The sequence below is a fragment of the Thamnophis elegans genome, chromosome 12, assembly GCF_009769535.1.
Source record: "Thamnophis elegans isolate rThaEle1 chromosome 12, rThaEle1.pri, whole genome shotgun sequence".
In the NCBI taxonomy this organism is placed as follows: Eukaryota; Metazoa; Chordata; class Lepidosauria; order Squamata; family Colubridae; genus Thamnophis; species Thamnophis elegans.
The window spans coordinates 3173717-3195489 of record NC_045552.1 but is presented as its reverse complement, the minus strand read 5'-3'; the positions used below and the strand labels follow the sequence as shown (position 1 = coordinate 3195489).

The 21773-nt window shown below is 42.8% G+C and overlaps 1 protein-coding gene across 1 annotated transcript in view; it reads right to left on the bottom strand.

The window, feature by feature from the left end:
- EHD2 (EH domain containing 2) overlaps window positions 1-13466 on the bottom strand; it is a 41973-nt gene extending 28507 nt beyond the window's left edge. The window contains exons 1-2 of the mRNA XM_032227374.1: window positions 12322-13466; window positions 3400-3497 (exon numbers count right to left, since the gene is read on the bottom strand). Coding sequence (XP_032083265.1) covers window positions 3400-3497; window positions 12322-12719 — 496 coding nt within the window. The 5' untranslated portion in view covers window positions 12720-13466. The remainder of the gene's footprint in view (window positions 1-3399; window positions 3498-12321) is intronic.
- Between the last annotated feature and the right edge of the window lie 8307 nt (window positions 13467-21773).

The window sequence follows — 21773 nt, the reverse complement described above, 5'->3', positions numbered from 1 at the left end:
TTATATTTCTCTTAAAATATCTTAGCCCTCCTCCAAAGCTGAAGTTAAAAAACAAAGAAACGGGACAATTGAAAGAGCAGCTGATATAAAGATTAGGCTGAATGTTTACTCAGCTCTGATTTATGCACAGTTACGGTTCCCCCCCTGCCCCCCCAGCAAATCTATTGCCCCAAGCACAATGTAAACGAAAAGTGAGCGAGGAAAAGAGAGAACAAATCACTGCATTCAATGGATTCCGTTAATGCGATAAACGTGCACATCGTGACGTGCTTAAACAAGTAAACATTTCATTTTTAGCTTATTCTCGCTTGCTTCCATGAATATTTTTTTTCCCCCCAGACGGGATGACCCCGCCCATAACTCTTGGCAGGCGAAAAACCTGAAATGGCCACGGCCAGAACGTAGGTGTACTTGTTCAATCCACTTCAAAGCTTAAATGCCCCTTAAAAAGATGGAAGAAAAAGAGGGAGGGTCTTCTACACCTATGGAGAATGCAGGACTTTCTCTCCTGCTCCGGGAATTGTTGGGTTTTCTCTGGCAAACCAGAATACAAAACCCAGAAATTCCATGTGATGTTGAAAGTTGCATGAACAGAGAGATACAGTCAAGATCAAGGGAGATACTAATACCACTCTATAAAGCCTTAGTAAGGCTACACCTAGAGTACTGCATCCAGTTTTGGTCACCCCCCCCCCCCCCCTGAGCCGAAGAAGCTTCTGGGATGAGAAGCGAAACCTCTTCAAAGAAAAACCAGAAAGTCCCATTGCCTCTTGAAAGAAAAGCACCTTTGGGTCTTTTAGATATGTTAAGCTACAGTTCCTAGAAGTCGCAGCCAACTTTGGGATGGCGGATGGGAGCTTTGCTCAACAATAGCAATAGCAGTTAGCCTTATATACCGCTTCATAGGGCTTTCAGCCCTCTCTAAGCGGTTTACAGAGTCAGCATATCGCCCCCAACAACAATCCAGGTCCTCATTTTACCCACCTCGGAAGGATGGAAGGCTGAGTCAACCCTGAGCCGGTGAGATTTGAACCGCTGAACTGCCGAACTAGCAGTCAGCTGAAGTAGCCTGCAGTACTGCACTCTAATCACTGCACCACCTCGGCTCATATAAAGAACTAGAGAGGGATCAACCGATTAAATTTGCAAGGTTTTTCCCTCCAGGCTCTCCTCATCTGCACTGCAGCAGGCAGCAATGGAGCAGATTCGGTGTTTTCCCAGCACTTCCTTGCCATTTCTAGAAACTTCTGCCAATGCTAAAATAGATAGTCAGCAGTGGTTCTCAACGTGGGGCCCACAGGGTGGTGGTGTGCAATTTTATTTTTAACGGGATCAATTTGAACCTTGTTTAAACCAAGTTAATTGCTATTTAGGCTTCTTCCGCCTAAGTAGAGTTCACTTTTTGAGTAAAGTAGGAATTATACGTCACGGGGTGGGGGGAAGGGGGGAAACATCAGGGTTTCAGAGATGCTTAGGTGGGGCATGGCCAAAAAAAGGTTAGCAATAGCAATAGCAGTTAGACTTATATACCGCTTCATAGGGCTTTCAGCCCTCTCTAAGCGGTTTACAGAGTCAGCATATTGCCCCCCACAGTCTGGGTCCTCATTTTACCCACCTCAGAAGGATGGAAGGCTGAGTCAACCTTGAGGCGGTGAGATCTGAACAGCCGAACTGCCGAACTAGCAATCAGCTGAAATAGCCTGCAGTGCTGCACTCTACCCACTGCGCCACCTCTGCTCTGGCAGTGGTTGGCAGCCACTGGACTAGAGTGGGTTATCTGTGGTGCCTGAAAGCTTTCCGAAATTGGAAAGCGTGTGCGTGTGAGACCTCTGCTTCCACGCGTTAAAAAAAAAAAAATCACACATCGAAGGAAATATTTGGTAAAGGTGGGAATGAAGCTGCTGCAAAGGCTGCTTTGAGTGGGAACGGAATGTGCAAGGGAATCCAGAGAGAAAGGTGGCTCTGAGGTGGACCATTCACATTCCGAGAGATGTCAAGAGCCCTCTAGATATATGTGAATCAGCGGAGGAGAGGAGGCCAAACATATTTGCAGGGTGGATGGATTGTGAAGCTTCTGAAGCCCAGGGATTTTGTCCAAGGACCAAGGACCACCCAGATACTGAGTTATACTACAACATTAGCCCGGCTCGCTGTGAGTTGAAGTTCTGGAAAAGTTAACTGGTTCTGCACTCTGAAGTTAGAGAGGAGGAGGAGGGGAAAAAAGGAGAAAAGGAAGAAGGGGAAGGAGAAGAGAGTGGGAGGAGGAAGAAAAAAAAGGAGAAATGGAAAAAGAAGGAGGAGAAAGAAGAAGGAGAAAGGGAAGGAGAAGGAGAAAGAGAAGAGGAAGGAGGAACAGGAGGAGGAGGAGGAGGAAAGAGGAGGAGAAAGAAGGAGAAAGGAGAAAGGGAAGAAGGGGAAGGAGAAGATAGGGGGAGGAGGAAGGAAAAAAAGGAGAAATGAGAAATGGAAAAAGAAGGAGGAGAAAGAAGAAGGAGAAAGGGAAGGAGAAGGAGGAAGAGAAGAGGAAGGAGGAACAGGAGGAGGAGGAGGAGGAAAGAGGAGGAGAAAGAAGGAGAAAGGAAAGAAAGGGAAGACAGAATGAGAAGGGGAAAGAGGGGGAGGAGGAGAGGGAGGAGGAAAGAGGAGGAGAAAGAAGGAGAAAGAAGGAGAAAGAGGGAGAAAGAAGGAGAAAGGAGAAAGGGAAGAAGGGGAAGGAGAAGATAGGGGGAGGAGGAAGAAAAAAAAGAGAAATGAGAAATGGAAAAAGGAGGAAAAAGAAGAAGGAGAAAGGGAAGGAGAAGGAGAAAGGGAAGGAGAAGGAGAAGAGGGAGGAGGAACAGGAGAAGGAGGAGAAGGAGAGGGAGGAGGAAAGAGGAGGAGGAGAAAGAAGAAGGAGAAAGGGAAGAAGGAGAAGACAGAATGAGAAGGGGGAAGAGGGGGAGGAGGAGAGGGAGGAGAAGAAAGAAGGAGAAAGGGAAGATGAAGAAGAGTGGGGGAGAAGGAAGAGAAAAAAGGAGGAGAAAGGAGAAAGAGAAGAAGGAGGAGGAGAAAAAAGAAGGAGAAAAGTATGAAGGAGGAGAATTAGAATGAGAAGGAGGAAGAGGAGAAGGAGGAAGAGGAGATGAGGATATACATGCAGAAAATGAATACAACCAGATGTAATTCTGCTTCTAATTCATCATGGATGGACTCTGGCTTACATAGCCAGCCAAATCCTGGTCAAAATCATTTACGACTATGTAAGTCAAGAGTTGGGAATGACAGGAGCTGCAGTTCTAAACCACCTTGAGGGCCACAGACGTCCCAGCCCTGAACGGGAGGCCCCTGGGTTGGCTTTGAACCCCAGCCCTGTCTCCAAGGGTGAAGAAAAGGCAAGCTCCACCCCCCCTTCTACCTTACCTCGGCTGACCCGCTGCTTAGCTCCCGACAAGATGCCCGGCGTGTCAATGAGGCTGATGCTTTCGAGGACCTGGTTGGGCAAGTGGGCGCACATAAACCTGTAGAAAAAGAAAAGAATGGAATGAAATTCTATTTGTTCGGTTTTATTCAAGGCCTCCAGGCCGTAGAGTGCTTAGACCTGGCCCACGGGGACACCCTGGAAACAGCCAAAGACTGGCCCCTGGTGCCTCTGCCAGCGAAAACGGAGCTCGGGAGGGTCACCTGCGGCCCCCTGAGCTCCGTTTTTGCTGGCAGAAGGTTTGCAGGAGGCCATCCCAGCCGGAAACGGAGCTTGGGAGCCCATTTTTGCTGGCAGAGCCCTCAGACCATCATAGCCGCCTTCCCAACAAAAATGTTATGCTGGCCACGCCCATCCTGGCCACGCCCCCTCATCCCCTCCCCATTGGTCAAATACAACCCTGCTGCAGCCCTCAATGAAATTGAGTTTGACACCCTGCTCTAGAGTCATCTTTGACGAGAGGGAGGGAGATAGGGAGATGATAGATAGATAGATAGATAGATAGATAGATAGATAGATAGATAGATAGATAGATAGATAGATAGATAGATAGATAGATGAGAGAGAGAATGAGAGAGAGAGAAGGGCAGATAGGGAGATGGGAGGGAGATAGATAGATAGATAGATAGATAGATAGATAGATAGATAGATAGATAGATACATAGATAGAGACATAGATGAGAGATAGATAATGATAGATAGATAGATAGATAGATAGATAGATAGATAGATAGATAGATAGATAGATAGATAGATAGATAGATAGATAGATAGATGAGAGAGAGAATGAGAGAGAGAGAAGGGCAGATAGGGAGATGGGAGGGAGATAGATAGATAGATAGATAGATAGATAGATAGATAGATAGATAGATAGATAGATAGATGATAGATAGATAGATAGATAGATAGATAGATAGATAGATGATAGATAGATAGATAGATAGATAGATACATAGATAGATAGATACATAGATAGATAGATACATAGATAGAGACATAGATGAGAGATAGATAATGATAGATAGATAGATAGATAGATACATAGATAGATAGATACATAGATAGATACATAGATAGATAGATACATAGATAGAGACATAGATGAGAGATAGATAATGATAGATAGATAGATAGATAGATAGATAGATAGATAGATAGATAGATAGATAGATAGATAGATGAGAGAGAGAATGAGAGAGAGAGAAGGGCAGATAGGGAGATGGGAGGGAGATAGATAGATAGATAGATAGATAGATAGATAGATAGATAGATAGATAGATAGATAGATAGATAGATAGATAGATACATAGATACATAGATAGAGACATAGATGAGAGATAGATAATGATAGATAGATAGATAGATAGATAGATACATAGATAGATAGATACATAGATAGATACATAGATAGATAGATACATAGATAGAGACATAGATGAGAGATAGATAATGATAGATAGATAGATAGATAGATAGATAGATAGATAGATAGATAGATAGATAGATAGATAGATAGATAGATGAGAGAGAGAATGAGAGAGAGAGAAGGGCAGATAGGGAGATGGGAGGGAGATAGATAGATAGATAGATAGATAGATAGATAGATAGATAGATAGATAGATAGATAGATAGATAGATAGATGATAGATAGATAGATAGATAGATGATAGATAGATAGATAGATACATAGATAGATAGATACATAGATAGATAGATACATAGATAGAGACATAGATGAGAGATAGATAATGATAGATAGATAGATAGATAGATAGATAGATAGATAGATAGATAGATAGATAGATAGATAGATACATAGATAGATAGATACATAGATAGATACATAGATAGATAGATACATAGATAGAGACATAGATGAGAGATAGATAATGATAGATAGATAGATAGATAGATAGATAGATAGATAGATAGATAGATAGATAGATGAGAGAGAGAATGAGAGAGAGAGAAGGGCAGATAGGGAGATGGGAGGGAGATAGATAGATAGATAGATAGATAGATAGATAGATAGATAGATAGATAGATGATAGATAGATAGATAGATAGATAGATAGATAGATAGATACATAGATAGATAGATACATAGATAGATAGATACATAGATAGAGACATAGATGAGAGATAGATAATGATAGATAGATAGATAGACAGATAGATAGATAGAAAGATAGATAGATAGATAGATGATAGATAGATAGATAGATAGATAGATAGATAGATAGATAGATAGATAGATAGATAGATAGATAGAGATAGGTAGGTAGGTAGGCAGGTAGATAGAGACATAGATGAGAGATAGATAATGATAGATAGATAGATGAGAGAGAGAATGAGAGAGAGGGGGGTAGATAGGGAGATAGATAGATAGATAGATAGATAGATAGATAGATAGATAGATAGATAGATAGATAGATAGATAGATAGAGATAGGTAGGTAGGTAGGCAGGTAGATAGAGACATAGATGAGAGATAGATAATGATAGATAGATGAGAGAGAGAATGAGAGAGGGGGGGCAGATAGATAGATAGATAGATAGATAGATAGATAGATAGATAGATAGTCAGACAGACAGACAGACAGACAGAGATAGAGAGATAGATAGATAGATAGATAGATAGATAGATAGATAGATAGATAGATAGATAGATAGATATAGAGATAGGTAGGTAGGTAGGTAGGTAGATATAAATAGATGATAGAGATAGAGATAGAGATAGAGATAAGTAGGTAGGTAGGTAGGTAGGTAGATATAAATAGATGATAGAGATAGAGATAGAGATAGAGATAGAGATAAGTAGGTAGGTAGGTAGGTAGGTAGATAGATAGATGAGATAGATAGATAGATGATAAGACAGACAGACAGACTTCATCCCAAGATTGCCCCCCTTTTCTTTTGCAAAGTCCTGAAGACATGGTTCTGCCAACGGGCCTGGGGTCCCCAGAGTGAGATGGACCCCTCCCATCAAGTGGATAGACTGATTGTTGTCACCAGGATGGTGGGGGAGGGGGTGTATTGGAATGTTTGTTTGGAATGTTTATTATAATTTATAGGCCGCCCTTTTCCCTGGGGGGACTCAGGGCGGCTTACAAAACACGGGAAAGGGGGGTACAAAGACAAAAGACATAAGACAATACATGATATTAAAAATAGAGCACAACATTCATTCATCATTCGGGAGGGGACAAACTCAGATTTTTCATCCCCAGGCCTGACGGGATAGCCAGATCTTAAGGGCCGTGCGGAAGGCCTGGGCGGTGGTGAGGGTGCGGATCTCCACGGGGAGATTGTTCCATAGCGTCGGAGCTGCAACTGAGAAGGCTCTCCTCCGCGTAGTCGCCAGTCGGCACTGACTGGCGGATGGGATTCGGAGGAGGCCTACCCTGTGCGATCTGATGGGACGCAGGGAGGTAATTGGCAGAAGGCGGTCTCTCAAATAGCCAGATCCACTACCATGGAGCGCTTTGTGAGTGGTAAGTAGGACCTTGAAGTGCACCCGGAGATCGACAGGTAGCCAGCGCAGCTCACGGAGGATCGGTGTTATGTGGGCGAACCGTGGTGCGCCCACGATCACTCGCGCGGCCGCATTCTGGACTAGCTGAAGTCGCCGGGTGCTCTTCAAGGGCAGCCCCATGTAGAGCACGTTGCAGTATTCCAGCCTAGAGATCACAAGGGCTTGAGTGACTGTTGTGAGAGCCTCCCGGTTCAGGTAGGGCCGCAACTGGCGCATCAGGCGAACCTGAGCAAATGCCCCCCTGGTCACAGCTGACAAATGATGGTCGAAACTCAGCTGTGGGTCCAGGAGGACTCCCAAGTTGCGGACCCTGTCTGAGGGGTATAAATTTTGTCCCCCCAGCCTGATTGATGGAACATTAACCAAATTTTTGGGAGGAAAACACAACAGCCACTCGGTCTTTTCCGGGTTGAGCACCAGTTTGTTAGCTCTCATCCAGTCTTTAACAGCCTCAAGGCCCCGGTTCATCACTTCCACCGCTTCATTGAGTTGGCACGGGGCGGACAGATACAACTGGGTATCGTCCGCATATTGGTGGTATTTTATCCCGTGCCTCCGAATGATCTCGCCCAGCGGTTTCATGTATATGTTAAATAGTAGGGGGGATAAGACCGAACCCTGCGGCACCCCACAAGTAAGGGGCCTCGGGGACGATCTCTGCCCCCCCACCAACACCGACTGCGACCTGTCCGAGAGGTAGGAGGAGAACCACTGCAGAACAGTGCCTCCCACTCCCACCTCCCGCAGTCGTCGCAGAAGGATACCATGGTCGATGGTATCGAAAGCCGCTGAGAGGTCAAGGAGAACCAGGATGGACGCATGGCCTCCATCTCTGGCTCTCCAGAGATCATCGGTCAATGCGACCAAAGCGGTTTCTGTGCTGTAACCGGGCCTGAAGCCAGACTGGAAGGGGTCAAGGTAGTTAGCTTCCTCCAAGGTACGCTGAAGCTGGAAGGCCACCACCTTCTCAACAACCTTCCCCACAAAGGGGAGGTTGGAGACTGGACGGTAGTTGTTAAGAATTGCTGGATCCAAGGACGGTTTCTTCAGGAGGGGTCTCACCACCGCCGCCTTCAGCGCGGTGGGGAGGTATCCCTCCCGAAGAGAGGTGGTAACAACCGCCTGGATCCAGCCTCGTGTCACCTCACTGCTGTTGGCAACCAGCCAGGAGGGACACGGGTCCAGTATACAGGTGGAGGCGCTCACAGCTCGCATAGCCTTGTCCACATCCCCGTATTGCTTTTTGTGGTGGTGGTGGGGTTATCGTTGTAAGCAGCTCAGAGTCACCGTGAGTGATTTTGGGTGGCCATATCAATGGTCTTAACGGAGAAATAAATCTGTTTTTAAAGAATTCTATTTTTAACAGGAGGGTGGCTGTTTTAGTCGTTTGTGTATTGCTCTAAAACCGCCAGCAGCCCCCTGGGATTGGGATGCAGGGTATGCATGCGATAAACACACCAGCAAACATTATTATAATGACAATCCCATATGGAGTTATTTTCCAAGTTGGAATAAAAGAGGAGGAGGAGGCATAATCAAGTTAGACCAAATCAGGCAAGAAAGGCCGTAAAATGGAGCAAAACTCTCTGAACCAATGTCCCACTTAGCAGCAGAAAATTTTGGGCTCAATTGTGGCCGTAGGTTGAGGACTATCTGCATTTGAGGGGTTGCCACAAAGAAGAGGGGGAGGTCAAGCTATTGTCCAAAGCCCCTGAAGGCAGGACAAGAAGCAATGAGTGGAAACTAACGAAGGAGAGAAGCAACCTAGAATTAAGGAGAAATTTCCTGGCAGTGAGAACAATTCCCCAGTGGAATGACTTGCCACCAGAAGTTGCGAATGCTCCAGCAGTGGAGGTTTTTAAGAGGTTGGATTCAGGAGTGGTGCGGTGGCCTAGAGGTGAAGCTCTTGCCTCACAATCAGGAGGCTGTGAGTTTGATCCTAGGTAGAGGCAGATATTTCTCTCTCCGGGTTCTCACAGTGAGAATATCTCTGCTGAACAAAACTCCGCATTGGCAACAGGGAAAGGCATCCAGCCAGTAAAACACTCTGCTAGATCCATTCAATTGCCCAGACTCTTCCCCGCAAGGGATTTTGGGGTCGTTAAAAGAAGAAGATGATGATGATTGAACAACACTTGTTTGAAATGGTGTATGGTTCCTTGCCTGAGCAGGGGGTTGGGTTAGAAGACCTCCAAGGTCCCTTCCAGCGCTGTTATTTCTCCTTTGTAGCATCTGCCAGTCTTTGCTTTCCTGGCCTTTGACAACGCTACCTCGGCAGCTGAGATGGATCTCAGTTCTGCATTTTGGAAAGGAGCCACCCTCCTCCTCCTCCTCTTCCTCCGTTACCCCACAAGCAGCTGTTCTTTCTTTATTAGCAGGGCTGAAGCTTCCCAGGAATTTTGGCACTGGGGCCTGCAGTTGCTTGAGCCCAGCAGTAGCAAGATAACAATTCCGATTCTGATTTCTCGTTGTTTCAGAAGCAGCGAGAAGATATCACAGACCAAACTCCCAGTATATATATATTTGGCCAGCCCTTTTCCCTCTATCAGAGGGAGAAGTTCATCAGGAAAGTTTATCCATGTCAGTGTAAGGGTCCTGCACGTTGTGAATTAATCTGCTTTAAAAAAAAAGTGTGTAAATCTAGCACCTCCATCATTGTCTGGTTTGGCTCTGCAACTCAACAAGACCGACATGGACTTCAGAGGATAATTAGAACTGCAGAAAAACCAAGGGATGCCAACCTGCCCTCAATTGAGGATCTGTTCACTGCACGGGTCAAAAAGAGGGCTGTGAAAATATCTACAGACCCTTCATATCCTGGACATAAATTGTTTCAACTCCTTCCATCAAAATGAGTCTATAAGGCACTGCACATCAGAACAACTAGACACAAGGACAGTTTTTTCCCCAAACGCCATCACTTTGCTAAACAAATAATTCCTTCACCACTGTCAAACTATTCACTGAGGCTCCATTATTATTACTATTAGTCTTCTCATCGTTCCTATCGCCCATCTCCTCCCACTTATGACTGCAGGACTGTAACTTTGTGGCTTGTATCCTTACGGTTTATATGGATATTGATTGTTTCCTGATTGCTTATTTGTACCCTGTGACTATCATTAAGTGTTGTACCTTAGGATTCTTGATGAATGTATCTCGTCTTTCTATGTACACTGAGAGCATCTGCGCCAAAGACAAAATTCCTTGTGTGTCCAATCACACTCGGCCAAGAGAGAATTCTATTCTGTTCTGTTCTCTTCTGTTCCACTGTACATCAAGAGGATGGCTGGCAATTTTTGTGTTTTTTTCCCCACCTTCAAGTACATCTGCCTCCCCACTGCGTATGATCCTTCAGTCTTCAAAATTCATCTCCTGTAATGCTTTCGTTAGGTCTAAATTCAATTTTGGAGTCCCAGCTGATAGTCCCTTTCGTGGGGGAAGTAGTAAAGCCAGAAAGAATGACAGCAACAGCTGCCAAATTTTTTGAGTGGGGCAAAGGGTGGAGTTGAAGCTTTTTTATAAAGTGCCTTGACAGAGGAAGAAGCCTAGCCTATCTAAACAAATATGCTAAAAATGGAGCTCTTGTGACACTAACCAGAGGCATCAAATCCCAGAGGTTGCCATTCTCCAGAGATCCCAAAGCTGCTTTTTTTTTTTTAAAGGAAACTGGATATTTTCCTTGAAGACGTTTCTCTTCTCCTCCAAGAAACTTCTTCGGTTCTGACTGAATGGTGGAGGATGGAAGGATTTTTATTCCTTGCAGTTGTCTGGTCGTGGGCCTGCAAGGAATATATATATTCCTTCCAATCCTCCACACTGTGCTGACTCTGTAAACTGCTTAGAGAGGGCTGTAAAGCACTGTGAAGCGTTATATAAGTGCTAATAATAATCCTAGGGCTGGAAGAGATCTTCTAGTCTGACAACCCCCCACCCCCCCGCCTTGCCCAGGGCAGGAGTCTTTATACCATCCTGGGATAAACGATTGTCCATTTCCGTTCTTGAAAATATCCAGCAATAGAGCAGCCACAATTCCAGGAGGAATTTGCAGTCCCACTGAGGAATCGTTCTATCAGGAAATTCTTCCTTATTTCCAGATTGGCTCTCCCTCCCTCTGGCCAGTTCCCACCCCATTGTCATGCTTTCAGGGGCTAAGGTGCGTTTCAGATGTGTTGGGACTCCAAATCCCACGTTCCGCAAACACATCGGTGGTGTAGTAGTGATGACCTGGTCATCTGCCCACCCTTTGCGCCCCATTTGACAGTCTGAGGCCTTCTAGCTTTAGAAGGATAACGCCGAGAGCCCATTTAACAGTTGCTATCAGGAAGTCTGGTTTTGGGTGTGGCACCGGAGTGGAGCTATAAGGTTTTAAAGCCCACAGTGTCAGAAACTTCAATATGGCTCTGTCAATCTCTCCCTGCCTCATCGATGTGGTTGCGATGCCTCAAAATACCGCTTTTTAAGGCTTTGGTAAGACCATACCTGGAATACAGCATCCGGTTTTGGTCACCACAATGCAAAAAAGATGTGGAGACTCTGGAAAGAGTGCAGAGAAGAGCAACGGAGATGATTAGGGGTCTGGAAGCCAAAACATATGAAGAATAGTGGCAGGAACTGGGTATGTCTTAGTTTAATGAAAAGAAGGACTAGGGGAGACATGATAGCGGTGTTCCAGTATTTGAGGGGCTGCCACAAAGAAGGAGGGGTCCATTTATTTTCCAAAGCACACGAAGGCAGAACAAGAAGCAATGGATGGAAACTAATGAAGGAAAGAAGAAGAAGAACCTAGAAGTAAGGAGAAATTTCCCGACAGTGAGGACAATTAACCAGTGGGACAACTTTCCTCTAGAAGTTGCGAGTGCTCCAACACTGGAAGTCTTTAAGAAAACATGGGGCAGCCATTTGTCTGGAATGGAAGAGTCTCCTGTTTGAGCAGGGGGTTGGACTAGAAGACCTCCAAGGTCCCTTTCCAACTGTTGTTATTATTCTATTCTGGAGTGCTGGAGGCAATCATATCTGGCTTATTAGAAGCAGGGAGGAAGGAAAAGAGAAATACTACATTGGATTCGGCACCCTGGAAGGCTATTGGTGAGGTAAGCAGAAGAGTTCTGCGTGTGGATAATTTGCCCATATGAGGTCAGTACACACACACACACACACGGACACACAAATTTTCCAGGTTCAGTGCCACGTGGCATACTGAAATTAATAAACGCCCTGTCCTGGAATGATGGATGCCCAGAACTTTGGTACACTTTCATTCAAAAGCTAGAACCTTCACAAGTATAGAGGCCAATGGAAAGGAAGAGGTCACAATTTGAGGTACTCACCGGTTGAGGAAGGTGTTTCCAAAAGGGTTGAGTTTTCGGAAGGGCTTTTTGGGGTCAACAATCAGGGCATTGCCCGGTATGATCCCCTCCGTTTCGCCGTGCATGACAGCAATGAAAGAGTCCGTGGTGGGTTCAGGTCCGATTCGGCTCCCGGGGATATCTTGCTCCAGCAAGTATTTAATGAAGGTGGTTTTGCCGGTGGAGTACTGGCCCACCACCAATACCATGGGCTTGTTGTCAAAGTCGGCATCTTCCAGAGCTGGCGAGTGAAAATCGTGGAAGCGATAAAATTCTTCCACAGGTAGGAGCTTCCTCTTGTAGAGGTCTTTCAAACCCTCGGTAACCGTACGGATGACCTCGGGAATCTTCTTTTCGTTCTTCTTCATCCAGCTGAACATATTGGCCGCCCTGAGAACTTGGCACCCTGATGGCCTCCTTGGTAATAAATTCTAAACACAGGTGAAGGTACAGCTGGAAGCTTTGGCAGAGGGGACCATAGACCTCAAAGAGAGCTCGATCTGGAATGTCAACAATGGGCAAGGCCCAACGATCAAGCCCAGGGACTCGATCCAGCTAAAATAGAAATAAAAAAAAGCTACCCAAGAGTATCCAGGAGGTTCATGGATCCTTTAATCTTTTAGGAATGCAAAGATCTCCAAAGTCGATGAACTTTTAGCGAGCCGGCTGTAGGAAGTCCAGCACTTACACTTGATTTCCTGGAGAGAGAGAGAGAAAATCTCTTTTGCAGAAGTGGAGAGATCTTCGGTGTTGCTACAGCTTCAGGCTGGGAAGAGACGCGGGCTTTGCGCTCGGGCACAGGATTCCAGAAAAATCTGAGCAGGCAAAGGGATCCTTCTAGGTGAGGAATCACTGAGCTCCTTCAGCCTTTGGGTAAAATACGTCACTTTATTTTCGGAAAGGCTGTGGGAAGAGGCAAGCAGCCAGCCGAAAATATGTTGCAGACGAGGGCAGGCTGGGACACAAAAGAGCCACACACCGATGTCACTTTCGGATGGAAAAACCCTTCTTGGTTGTTTGTTTGTAGAAATCCTGATTTCCCCCCCACCCTTTCCCTCCCCCCACTTCTGGGGTCCCAAAGAATATCTGAAGAGTCCTGAAAAGAAGTTGGCTGTCAAGAGGCGTGCAGGGCGAAGAATTGCATTAGCATAAATTATCTAGGAAGGGAGGAGAATGTTAGGATGGCCAAGAATTGGAGAATAACTAATGCGCAAAAAATGATGCACATGAAACACCCCCCCTTCCCCAAGTTAAAGGAATGTGGGATTGGTAGCTAAAGGCCTCTGATGCCACCGTGTGGTTTGAAGAGGAGAAAGTAAAAGTAACAGTAAAAGTGGTGGAAGAGGAAGAAGGATGGAAGCTTGAATTTTTTTTTTGCAAAGAACTGTACATCAAAATGGGTTTCACAGAATCTGTGTACACACAGACACACATACACATGGCTGTGTGTGTGTGTGTATGTTCCAGCATAACTCTGGAACGCCTAGAGCAATTTCAACCAAACTTGGCACACAGATGACTTACCCTTTGGAAATAAATACTGTGGGGTAAAACACCCCTAACACCCCTAGGAGTGTGTGTTCTGTTATGATACAGCCTGTTGTGTCTTCAAATGGATTCTACTGTACTGCCGTAAAATGGCTTCTACTGCACAGTGCAGTGGGGTTGGTAACAACTTCACAGTACTCCACAAGGGGGCTCCCTCTGGTAAGGGGGCGAATCCAACATTAGAACATCTCTTTCTCAGATAGAAGGTTGAAGACTTCACAGCAATCCAACCACAGATCCACATTCAGAAAACAACCGATGAAGATTGTGGAGTGTTCTCAGCTGGGAATGTTTGCACATCAAGCAGATGTTAATGGGAAGATACCAACCTGCCTCTGGAAACAGATTCCAAGGATGCAAATTGCAGTAATAACAGTGGTTTAGTGGATTTATTAATATTCCCCAGCAATTCCCTTCACCAAAACCCCAGAACTGTCCCAATGTCCCAATTACATCCAGCCAAAAAGCAGACTGATACTAGACCACAGAGCAATGGCCAACGAGTCCGCAAAGCATTTGAAAGTTTCCCAAATAAGCGAAACCCCAAATTTTGGACACAATGTATTATTGCCACAAACTGTGATTAGTCACCTATAATAGAAGAACCAAGCTTTTCTTTTCCTTTTTAGTTTGGTTTACAATTTAAATAGAGGTTTTGCCTTCCGGTGGTTGCATTAAGGTCACGGTTGTTCTTTGTATAAGACCCGAGCAAAAGTCTTTCTCGGTGAACTTCTGGTTATTTCCAAAGCACTTTTTCTTTCGTTCAAGAAAAGCCAAGGCAATTTCTGTACCATTTTTAAAAAGAGCAATTTAATTTACACAGAAGTACTAAATGTACATAATTCTTTTAAAAAATCGTTATACACAATAAATACAGTACAAAATTATTTTATAGTACTATATTTTGCTTTTTTTTTTAACTGTGATGTTCAAACTGGTACCAGCAGGAGGAAAGAAAGAAAATTGGTTATTTCTTTCTGTCTATGGAGATATTTTTTTTGTTTTGTTATTTCTTTCAAATATTAAAACAAGTGGGGTATTACTTTTGGCTTCCTGTTATAGGGAAACTCTTCCTGTTATTTGGTTGTATTGGGTAGGAAAGTAGAAAGAGCTGGAAGAATGTAAATGTATGTTCTTAATTTTTAAGTGTCCTTTTAGAACGATCCTCTCAAAGCCACTTGAGATCAAAATTGGGGATTAATTGAACTTAGGCAGGTGGAACCTTCCCAAAAGTTGTGATCTATCTCTCTCCTTTTTCCCATAACCCTCTCTTTCACACACACACACACACACTCTCTCTCTCAGTAATAGCAACACCTGGCTGGCTGTATGACCAACCATAATAATAAAATAATAATAATAATAATGAAACTTTAAGCGCAAAGAGATGGGAATTTCTCTTCTGGTTTTGTGCCTATGAAAATTAAGCCGGGGGGGGGGGGAACACACCCCACAATCACTTTGTTCAAAATACTGGAAAAGGTGTTACACATACTTCTCCATAACAGTGCACATTAATTCATTACTAGGTTTTAATTGGAAGGGAAGACCTTTCCCACACAAAAACAACCCAATGGCAACCAGAGTCGCTTTGGGTGAAACAGGTGGCTATACAAATTTGATTAATAAATAGATTAAAAACCAAATGAGCTATCATCCCAAATCTACACTTTTTAAAAGAAGGAAAACAGAAAAAGGATGCTAAACAAAAAGCCAAACAATTTCATATACATTTCTCTCTCTGTATTTGATATAGCCATCAACATCCCTTTTATTGCTTACTAACCATTTGTTATCTCCCCCCCACCCTCGCCAGCCACGGCACAGGAATAAGGTTGAGAAACCATGCTTGCACTGTAACTTTAGCAAACAATGTTTTTCACAAACACCAAATCTGATAGTTTGGGATGCTCTTTTTGGACAACTGTTTTATTACAGGAGCATCCAAAGCAGCCTCTCTTTGAATTCAGTGGAGGGAGGAACTGCGTGTGTGGCTCCATTGCACATGTGCTGGTAAAACCTATGTGTACAGGCATGGTCTACCTGGAGGGCACTGGATCACAGACCGCATGAACGTATTGCTAAGAGCAACTTCCTTCCAGAAGGCGAAATGTCCCACCATGGAGAGCCACTTTAGAAAGGGGGGGGAGGGGGGGAGGACGGAAGAGGAATAACCGCTGGACAAGTGCTTTCGGAGCATGGACGAAAAGCTTCCTCACCTTAACAAGAAAGGTACATCGCAACACATGTCACCTTACAAAATAAAAAGCCAAAAATTAAAAGAGGAGCGATACTATTCAATTGCACACGGCTACAAATCATAAAGAGACAAGGACACAGTAGAGTTCTCGGACATATTCCCTCAAAACAGTTTTCAGATTGGGAATTCAGGAGAATTGTTATCTTTTCAAGATGATCAGGAGCCCGATCCAGCAATCCTGCCTGCAAATTCTAATATAAGCACAACTTCATATGCGCAAGGCACTCATCGAAATGGAATACACAAAGCTGGGAAGATGCTCTGTGTGTGTGTACAATTTGTTAAGCAAGTCGGAACCCTTTGCAAAAATATGACAAAGAGATTTGGATATACAAAAATGTAGACCTCTTAACTCCTCCCCCCCCTTTTTTGGTTCTGTTATTTTCCTAACTTAATTTTTAAGGTCCAAAATATCCCACGACAGCACACCAGAGACAGAATTAAATTTGAAAGGAGATGGAACTGATGCTAATGAATAGTCTTGGGTCCACAACAATTTCTTTTGAGCATTTTCACGTTGTATATTTTAGGGTTAGATGGACAGCTGATATGGCCCTTATCTTTGGAAGTTAGTGCATGGTAAGGAATGGCAAGAGGCAAAATCCAGACTTCAGAAAAATGAACACAGGTGTTAGTTATACTGTATAATGAATAGAAAGGATCTGGAATAAGAAATGAAATGCAAGGTGTTACTAAAGGGGTTACAGAACCTGATCTCTGAGGGAAAACATATATAATTAAAATAGGCCTAAGTTCAGTCCTTTTTCCATTTAGTTAAATGTACACACACTGCTTGGTCCTCTACCTTTGAATTTTAGAACTGTGTAGGTATCTATCAAATATGCTTTGAAGCTGACTAGCCATATTTAAAATATTTCTACGATAATAAATGTATATTCAAGTAGGCTTGTGGGCACCAATTCATAAAGGAGAAGGAGACAATAATAAAAATTAATAAAGCAACATACACCTATGAGAGAACAAGGATGAGGCAAAATTGCTCAGATCACCTCTGTCCACACAAGTGGAAATGCTGGCTGGGAAATTCTGGGAATTGAAGTCCAGACATCTTAACATTGCCAAGGTTGAGAAACACTGTCTTAAAAGAACTAGTCTTCTTGAAAGCATCAAAACCACAGTATTATACGAATGTATGTATGTATCTCTGTGTTTAAACAAACTGATCATTATTTCTTAAATGGATGTACCAAATGAACACATGGAAGATATTAAGGCTTTATTTGTGCTTGTCATTTGGAGCGGGGAAAAACCAGCAAAAGGAAAATGCTCAAAGAGTGTTAGGTTTTCTGCACCTAAAAGAGGTGAACTTATTCACGGTTCCAATCGCCAAATCATTCTGATGAGTTGGCTTTAAGAATATGTGTTTATCCATTTTTGAAGATTATTTTTAGACTTTTAAAAGGAGCATACCCAATTTTACCAAATGATATCTGAAAATAGGTGGTTGCTTTGTTATTTTAATATGAAATTTTGTTGTATCTATGGATTTCTCATTTTTGCACCCTTCTCTCCAAAAAGTGGGAGAATTAGTTTTTTAAATGAAGTTTAACATTTCTCAGGATATTATCTATGTTTGGGCAGGCCAGAATGAGACAAGGAGAAGAAAAGTATCAAAAATACATTGTTTTATAGCTGCTTGCAAAACAAAACTCCACTAAACATAAAAAGGAGAGTGAAAGAATCTAGAAAATATCTGCAGCAGATTTGGATGTGGAAATTAAGCTTATTTTTTTTTTCTTGGAAAGAAATGGAGAGTAAATGAAAGGTTTACAGCAATGGCTAAATACAGTTCCTTTGGCACATTTCCAAAAAGACAACTTATCCGCAAGTTGAACATTTTGGATTTTGCTTCTTGATTTAACTTGTGGGACAAGAAATGCGAAACTTGAAATTTGATGTCAAGAAAGTACCTCTTCATTCTCATGCAGGTAGTGGGGGTGGGGTGGGGGATGCAATGCCACCAATTCAATTTTGCAGTAGCAGTTTTGCAGCCTGTTACTAGGCAGTTCTGGCAGTGACGGTTGGCAAAGAGAGCAGCACCAGCTGCTTTCCGAATTGGGTGGAAGGTGGCACATAAGCCTTTCAATTTCAGATAATATACAAATGTGGGAAAAAAGAAAATGCAAACTGAAGGTTAATGGTTGCTGAAAGGGGAACACGTACTAAAGTTAAGTATTAGTGATGCTTGCAACTGGATCGGTCCCAACAAAAATACAGAAGGTACTGTTGGCAGTTTGATAAACTAGAAAAGACAACAACAATGTATCACACTCTTATGTAGGAGCTTCCAACTTCACACTGAAACAAAAAACAGATTCTTCCTCTTTGCTTACTGCTAAGAAAGCTAACTTCTACTGCTAAGGTGCTGATTCAGCACCCGCTGTTTTAGGAGAAAGGAACAATTCTCGACCCCTGCTTCTTTGCTTGCTAACTTCATACATCAACTAAGACAGCTTGGTGCAATGAACCAAGGTTGTGCTCTGACACTATGAAAAAATGATCCATTCCCCTATTATTATGTCTTCTCAGCTCTCTATATTGTAGAAAATCTATTTATTTTAAATAAAAAAGGGGGAGTGGGGGATTTCTACATGCATATCCAAATGATACAGGTGACAGCCACTAAACACTTCCCCTAAAAAGGCTGATATTTAGGTGAGTTGTGTTTATGTAAACAGTCCCACCACACACACAGTTGTGATAAATGTACTGAAGAGGTTTATATCTTTCACTTTCTTTCCTTCATACTTGGTAGGAACCTTTGTCTGTACCTTCAAGTTCCTTCCATAATATACCTACTGTAATATACAGTAACGGGAAGAGGTAGAATTGCAGTGAGGCCATAGGAACTTTTGATACTTAAAAGCAGAAGAATACGATTCCGGTTTCTTGGTTTTTGCATTAAATCTCTCATCTGGAGTTACTTTTTCTGATGCTTTCTAGCATTAAGACTCAAGCCCAACGTTATACTGTTATAGCTTCACTGGACCACTGGGTCAAAACAAGATTAATGAAGAATGGCAAAATGAAAGCTAACTGCTATGGAGCCTCTGTGAAAACTCAAAAGATTAACACTTGAGGTGGGGTGCTACCGTCAATAGAACCAGAGAGAGATACAAATTAAGAAAAGATAAGTCCGTTTTCATCACGCTTTTTGGCAGAAAAAGCAAAGACGCCTTCAAGCTATAATAGAACTCTGTGCTGGACAAAAGAGATAAGAGCAAAGATACTTTTGTGTGGTTACAAATAAGGAAGAAACTGTCAGCTTTTTGAACTCTATATAGTTCGATTCATTGCTTTTTGTAAGATCAGCACCAAAATTGGTCATAACAAGCCATTGAATACTGGTAATGTTTAAAAAGTACTCCTGCTTTTAAGAAGCAGCAGCCTAAGAGCAACAGTCTTTCAGATTGCCTTCTCTGCTAACAGACTTGACTATTATTCTAGTCTAACTGTATGCCAACAAAGGATCTCCTCAGCTATCTTTCCTCTCTCTCTCTCTCTCTCTCTCTCTTAGAATCCAATTAAAGAGGAACTGAAAATGCACCCAACTCTTCAAAGAAAGCTAAATAATGTCATCTAAAACAGCGGGCTGTATTGCCCATGAGTACACTTGCAGGATGAAAATCACCCCCACTTACAGAGGAAGTAGCAATAGACAACATGAGTAAGACGTACGAGGAGGAAGAAAACAAGGGGTGTGAAAGGTTTGAGCACGATCTTATTAGGCCCAGGAAAGTAGAAGAGGAAGACACGAGTGAACACCCTTATCCGTGAAGCTTACAACTAACAGAGGCCAGAAGCACAAGGCTATATAGATCAGGGCTGGGGAACCTTTATGCCTTGTGGACTTCAACTCCCAGAATTCCTAAGCCAGTATGGAATTCCTGAGCATGCTGGTGCAGGAATTCTGGGAGTTGAAGTCCACAAGTCATAAAGGGGCCCTGGTTCCCCAGCCCTGCTATAGATAATGCCATTAGAAGGAATTCCAAGGTGCAAAAGGAATTAAGACTTTTTAAAATAACTATAGCAGCGAATACTTTTGGGAAAGGCTGCCTCTTTAATTATTTCTAGAAGAACTGGGACTATGGGGCAAACAGGTCTGTTTTATATGCCTGCTCTACGTTAGTCCCTCACACTGATTGAGTTTTTGTTTTACCAGGCCAGTACTAATGAAGGCTGTATCCTATTTCAACATTCACATAAATGATTCCTATGATAGCTATAACGTGGGAAGGACATTTCCTTTTATGCTTATCTATAAATCAACACTAAGATAGTCCATGATCTTGGAAACTGCTTGGTGTGTCTTGTTTAGATTCACAAAAAGCTTTAAATTTATGAGAAACCCCTAATTTGGGAGGGAGGGAGGGAGGTATTTCTTGTTGTTGTACAAGTCTAATAGTCCTATAATTCCTATATTTAAAAGTCTAGGTTGTGAGGAAAAAAAGGGGTGGACAAGAAGTGACATGTGGAAACCAGGAATGAAGTGCTTGACAATGAAATATGAGCACGTGCAACCGTCTAGTGAGGAAAACTAAGTAAATCTGAAAGGATGGGTGTCTTTATTCCTATTAGCGGATGAGAACAGCAGAGACAAATGGGAACGGATTCCAAAGAAGCTGTGGGATTAGACCCGGAGTAACATGGACTCAACCAGGTTCTATGGGAAAACTTCAGTAAGATCAACCAAAATTCACCGGATATTAAGGGGAACTAAAAATCACTGAGTTTGGAGAGGAGTACTAAAGTAACATCACTCTCTTCTCCTCTACATAACTCCTGGGGGCTGCCCAGACCTTCCAACCAAGGCATGGCCAAATCATATTTTAAAAACAGGAACAACCACAGAGAGGACTGAACCATGAGAGGCAAATATAGGCAAACACAGGCAACTGTGGCACAGAGCAAAATATCATCAGTTTATAGAAAAGGGAGCCAGCTTGTCTTTCTGCAAATGACCAGCTTCCAAGCAAACATTTACCTGAGCCCTGGCATGCAAATGATTCGCTTGGACCACCATGTGATCAAAATCCCAACTTGATTCTTTCTTTCTTTTAGGATGGGAGGGGAAAAGAGGAGAGAGAAATGCACATCCTCTTGACCATTCCTTGTTCCACCCATCACGGTTATGGTAACGACACCCATCTATGTCCAGAATTGGACTGGTTTCCTCTTTCAAAGTGATATAATTTGTAAATTCATCCATGCTTATTGGTTTGTAAGCATTAGTGTTTATATATATATTTTGCATCTTGTTCAGAATTATATATATATATATATATATATATATATATATATATATATATATATATATATATATATATATATATATATATTCAGACACTTTATACTTAAAATAACTTAAGAAACCTGACAAAATCAATTACATAATTGCCCCACGTGCCAACTCCTTCTGGATATTGTAACTTTTACCCCCTGCCCCGGTCCTTTGGCCTCCCTGCTGGCTTCTGATTTAAGATTTGTTAAATTGTTCTAAATATAGTAGTGGAGTTTGGGGAGAGGAGGTAAAACAAACCCAATTATCATCAGAGATTCAAATTAGCAAATTTGTTACAGAATCTAAATATTACACAGCCAACAC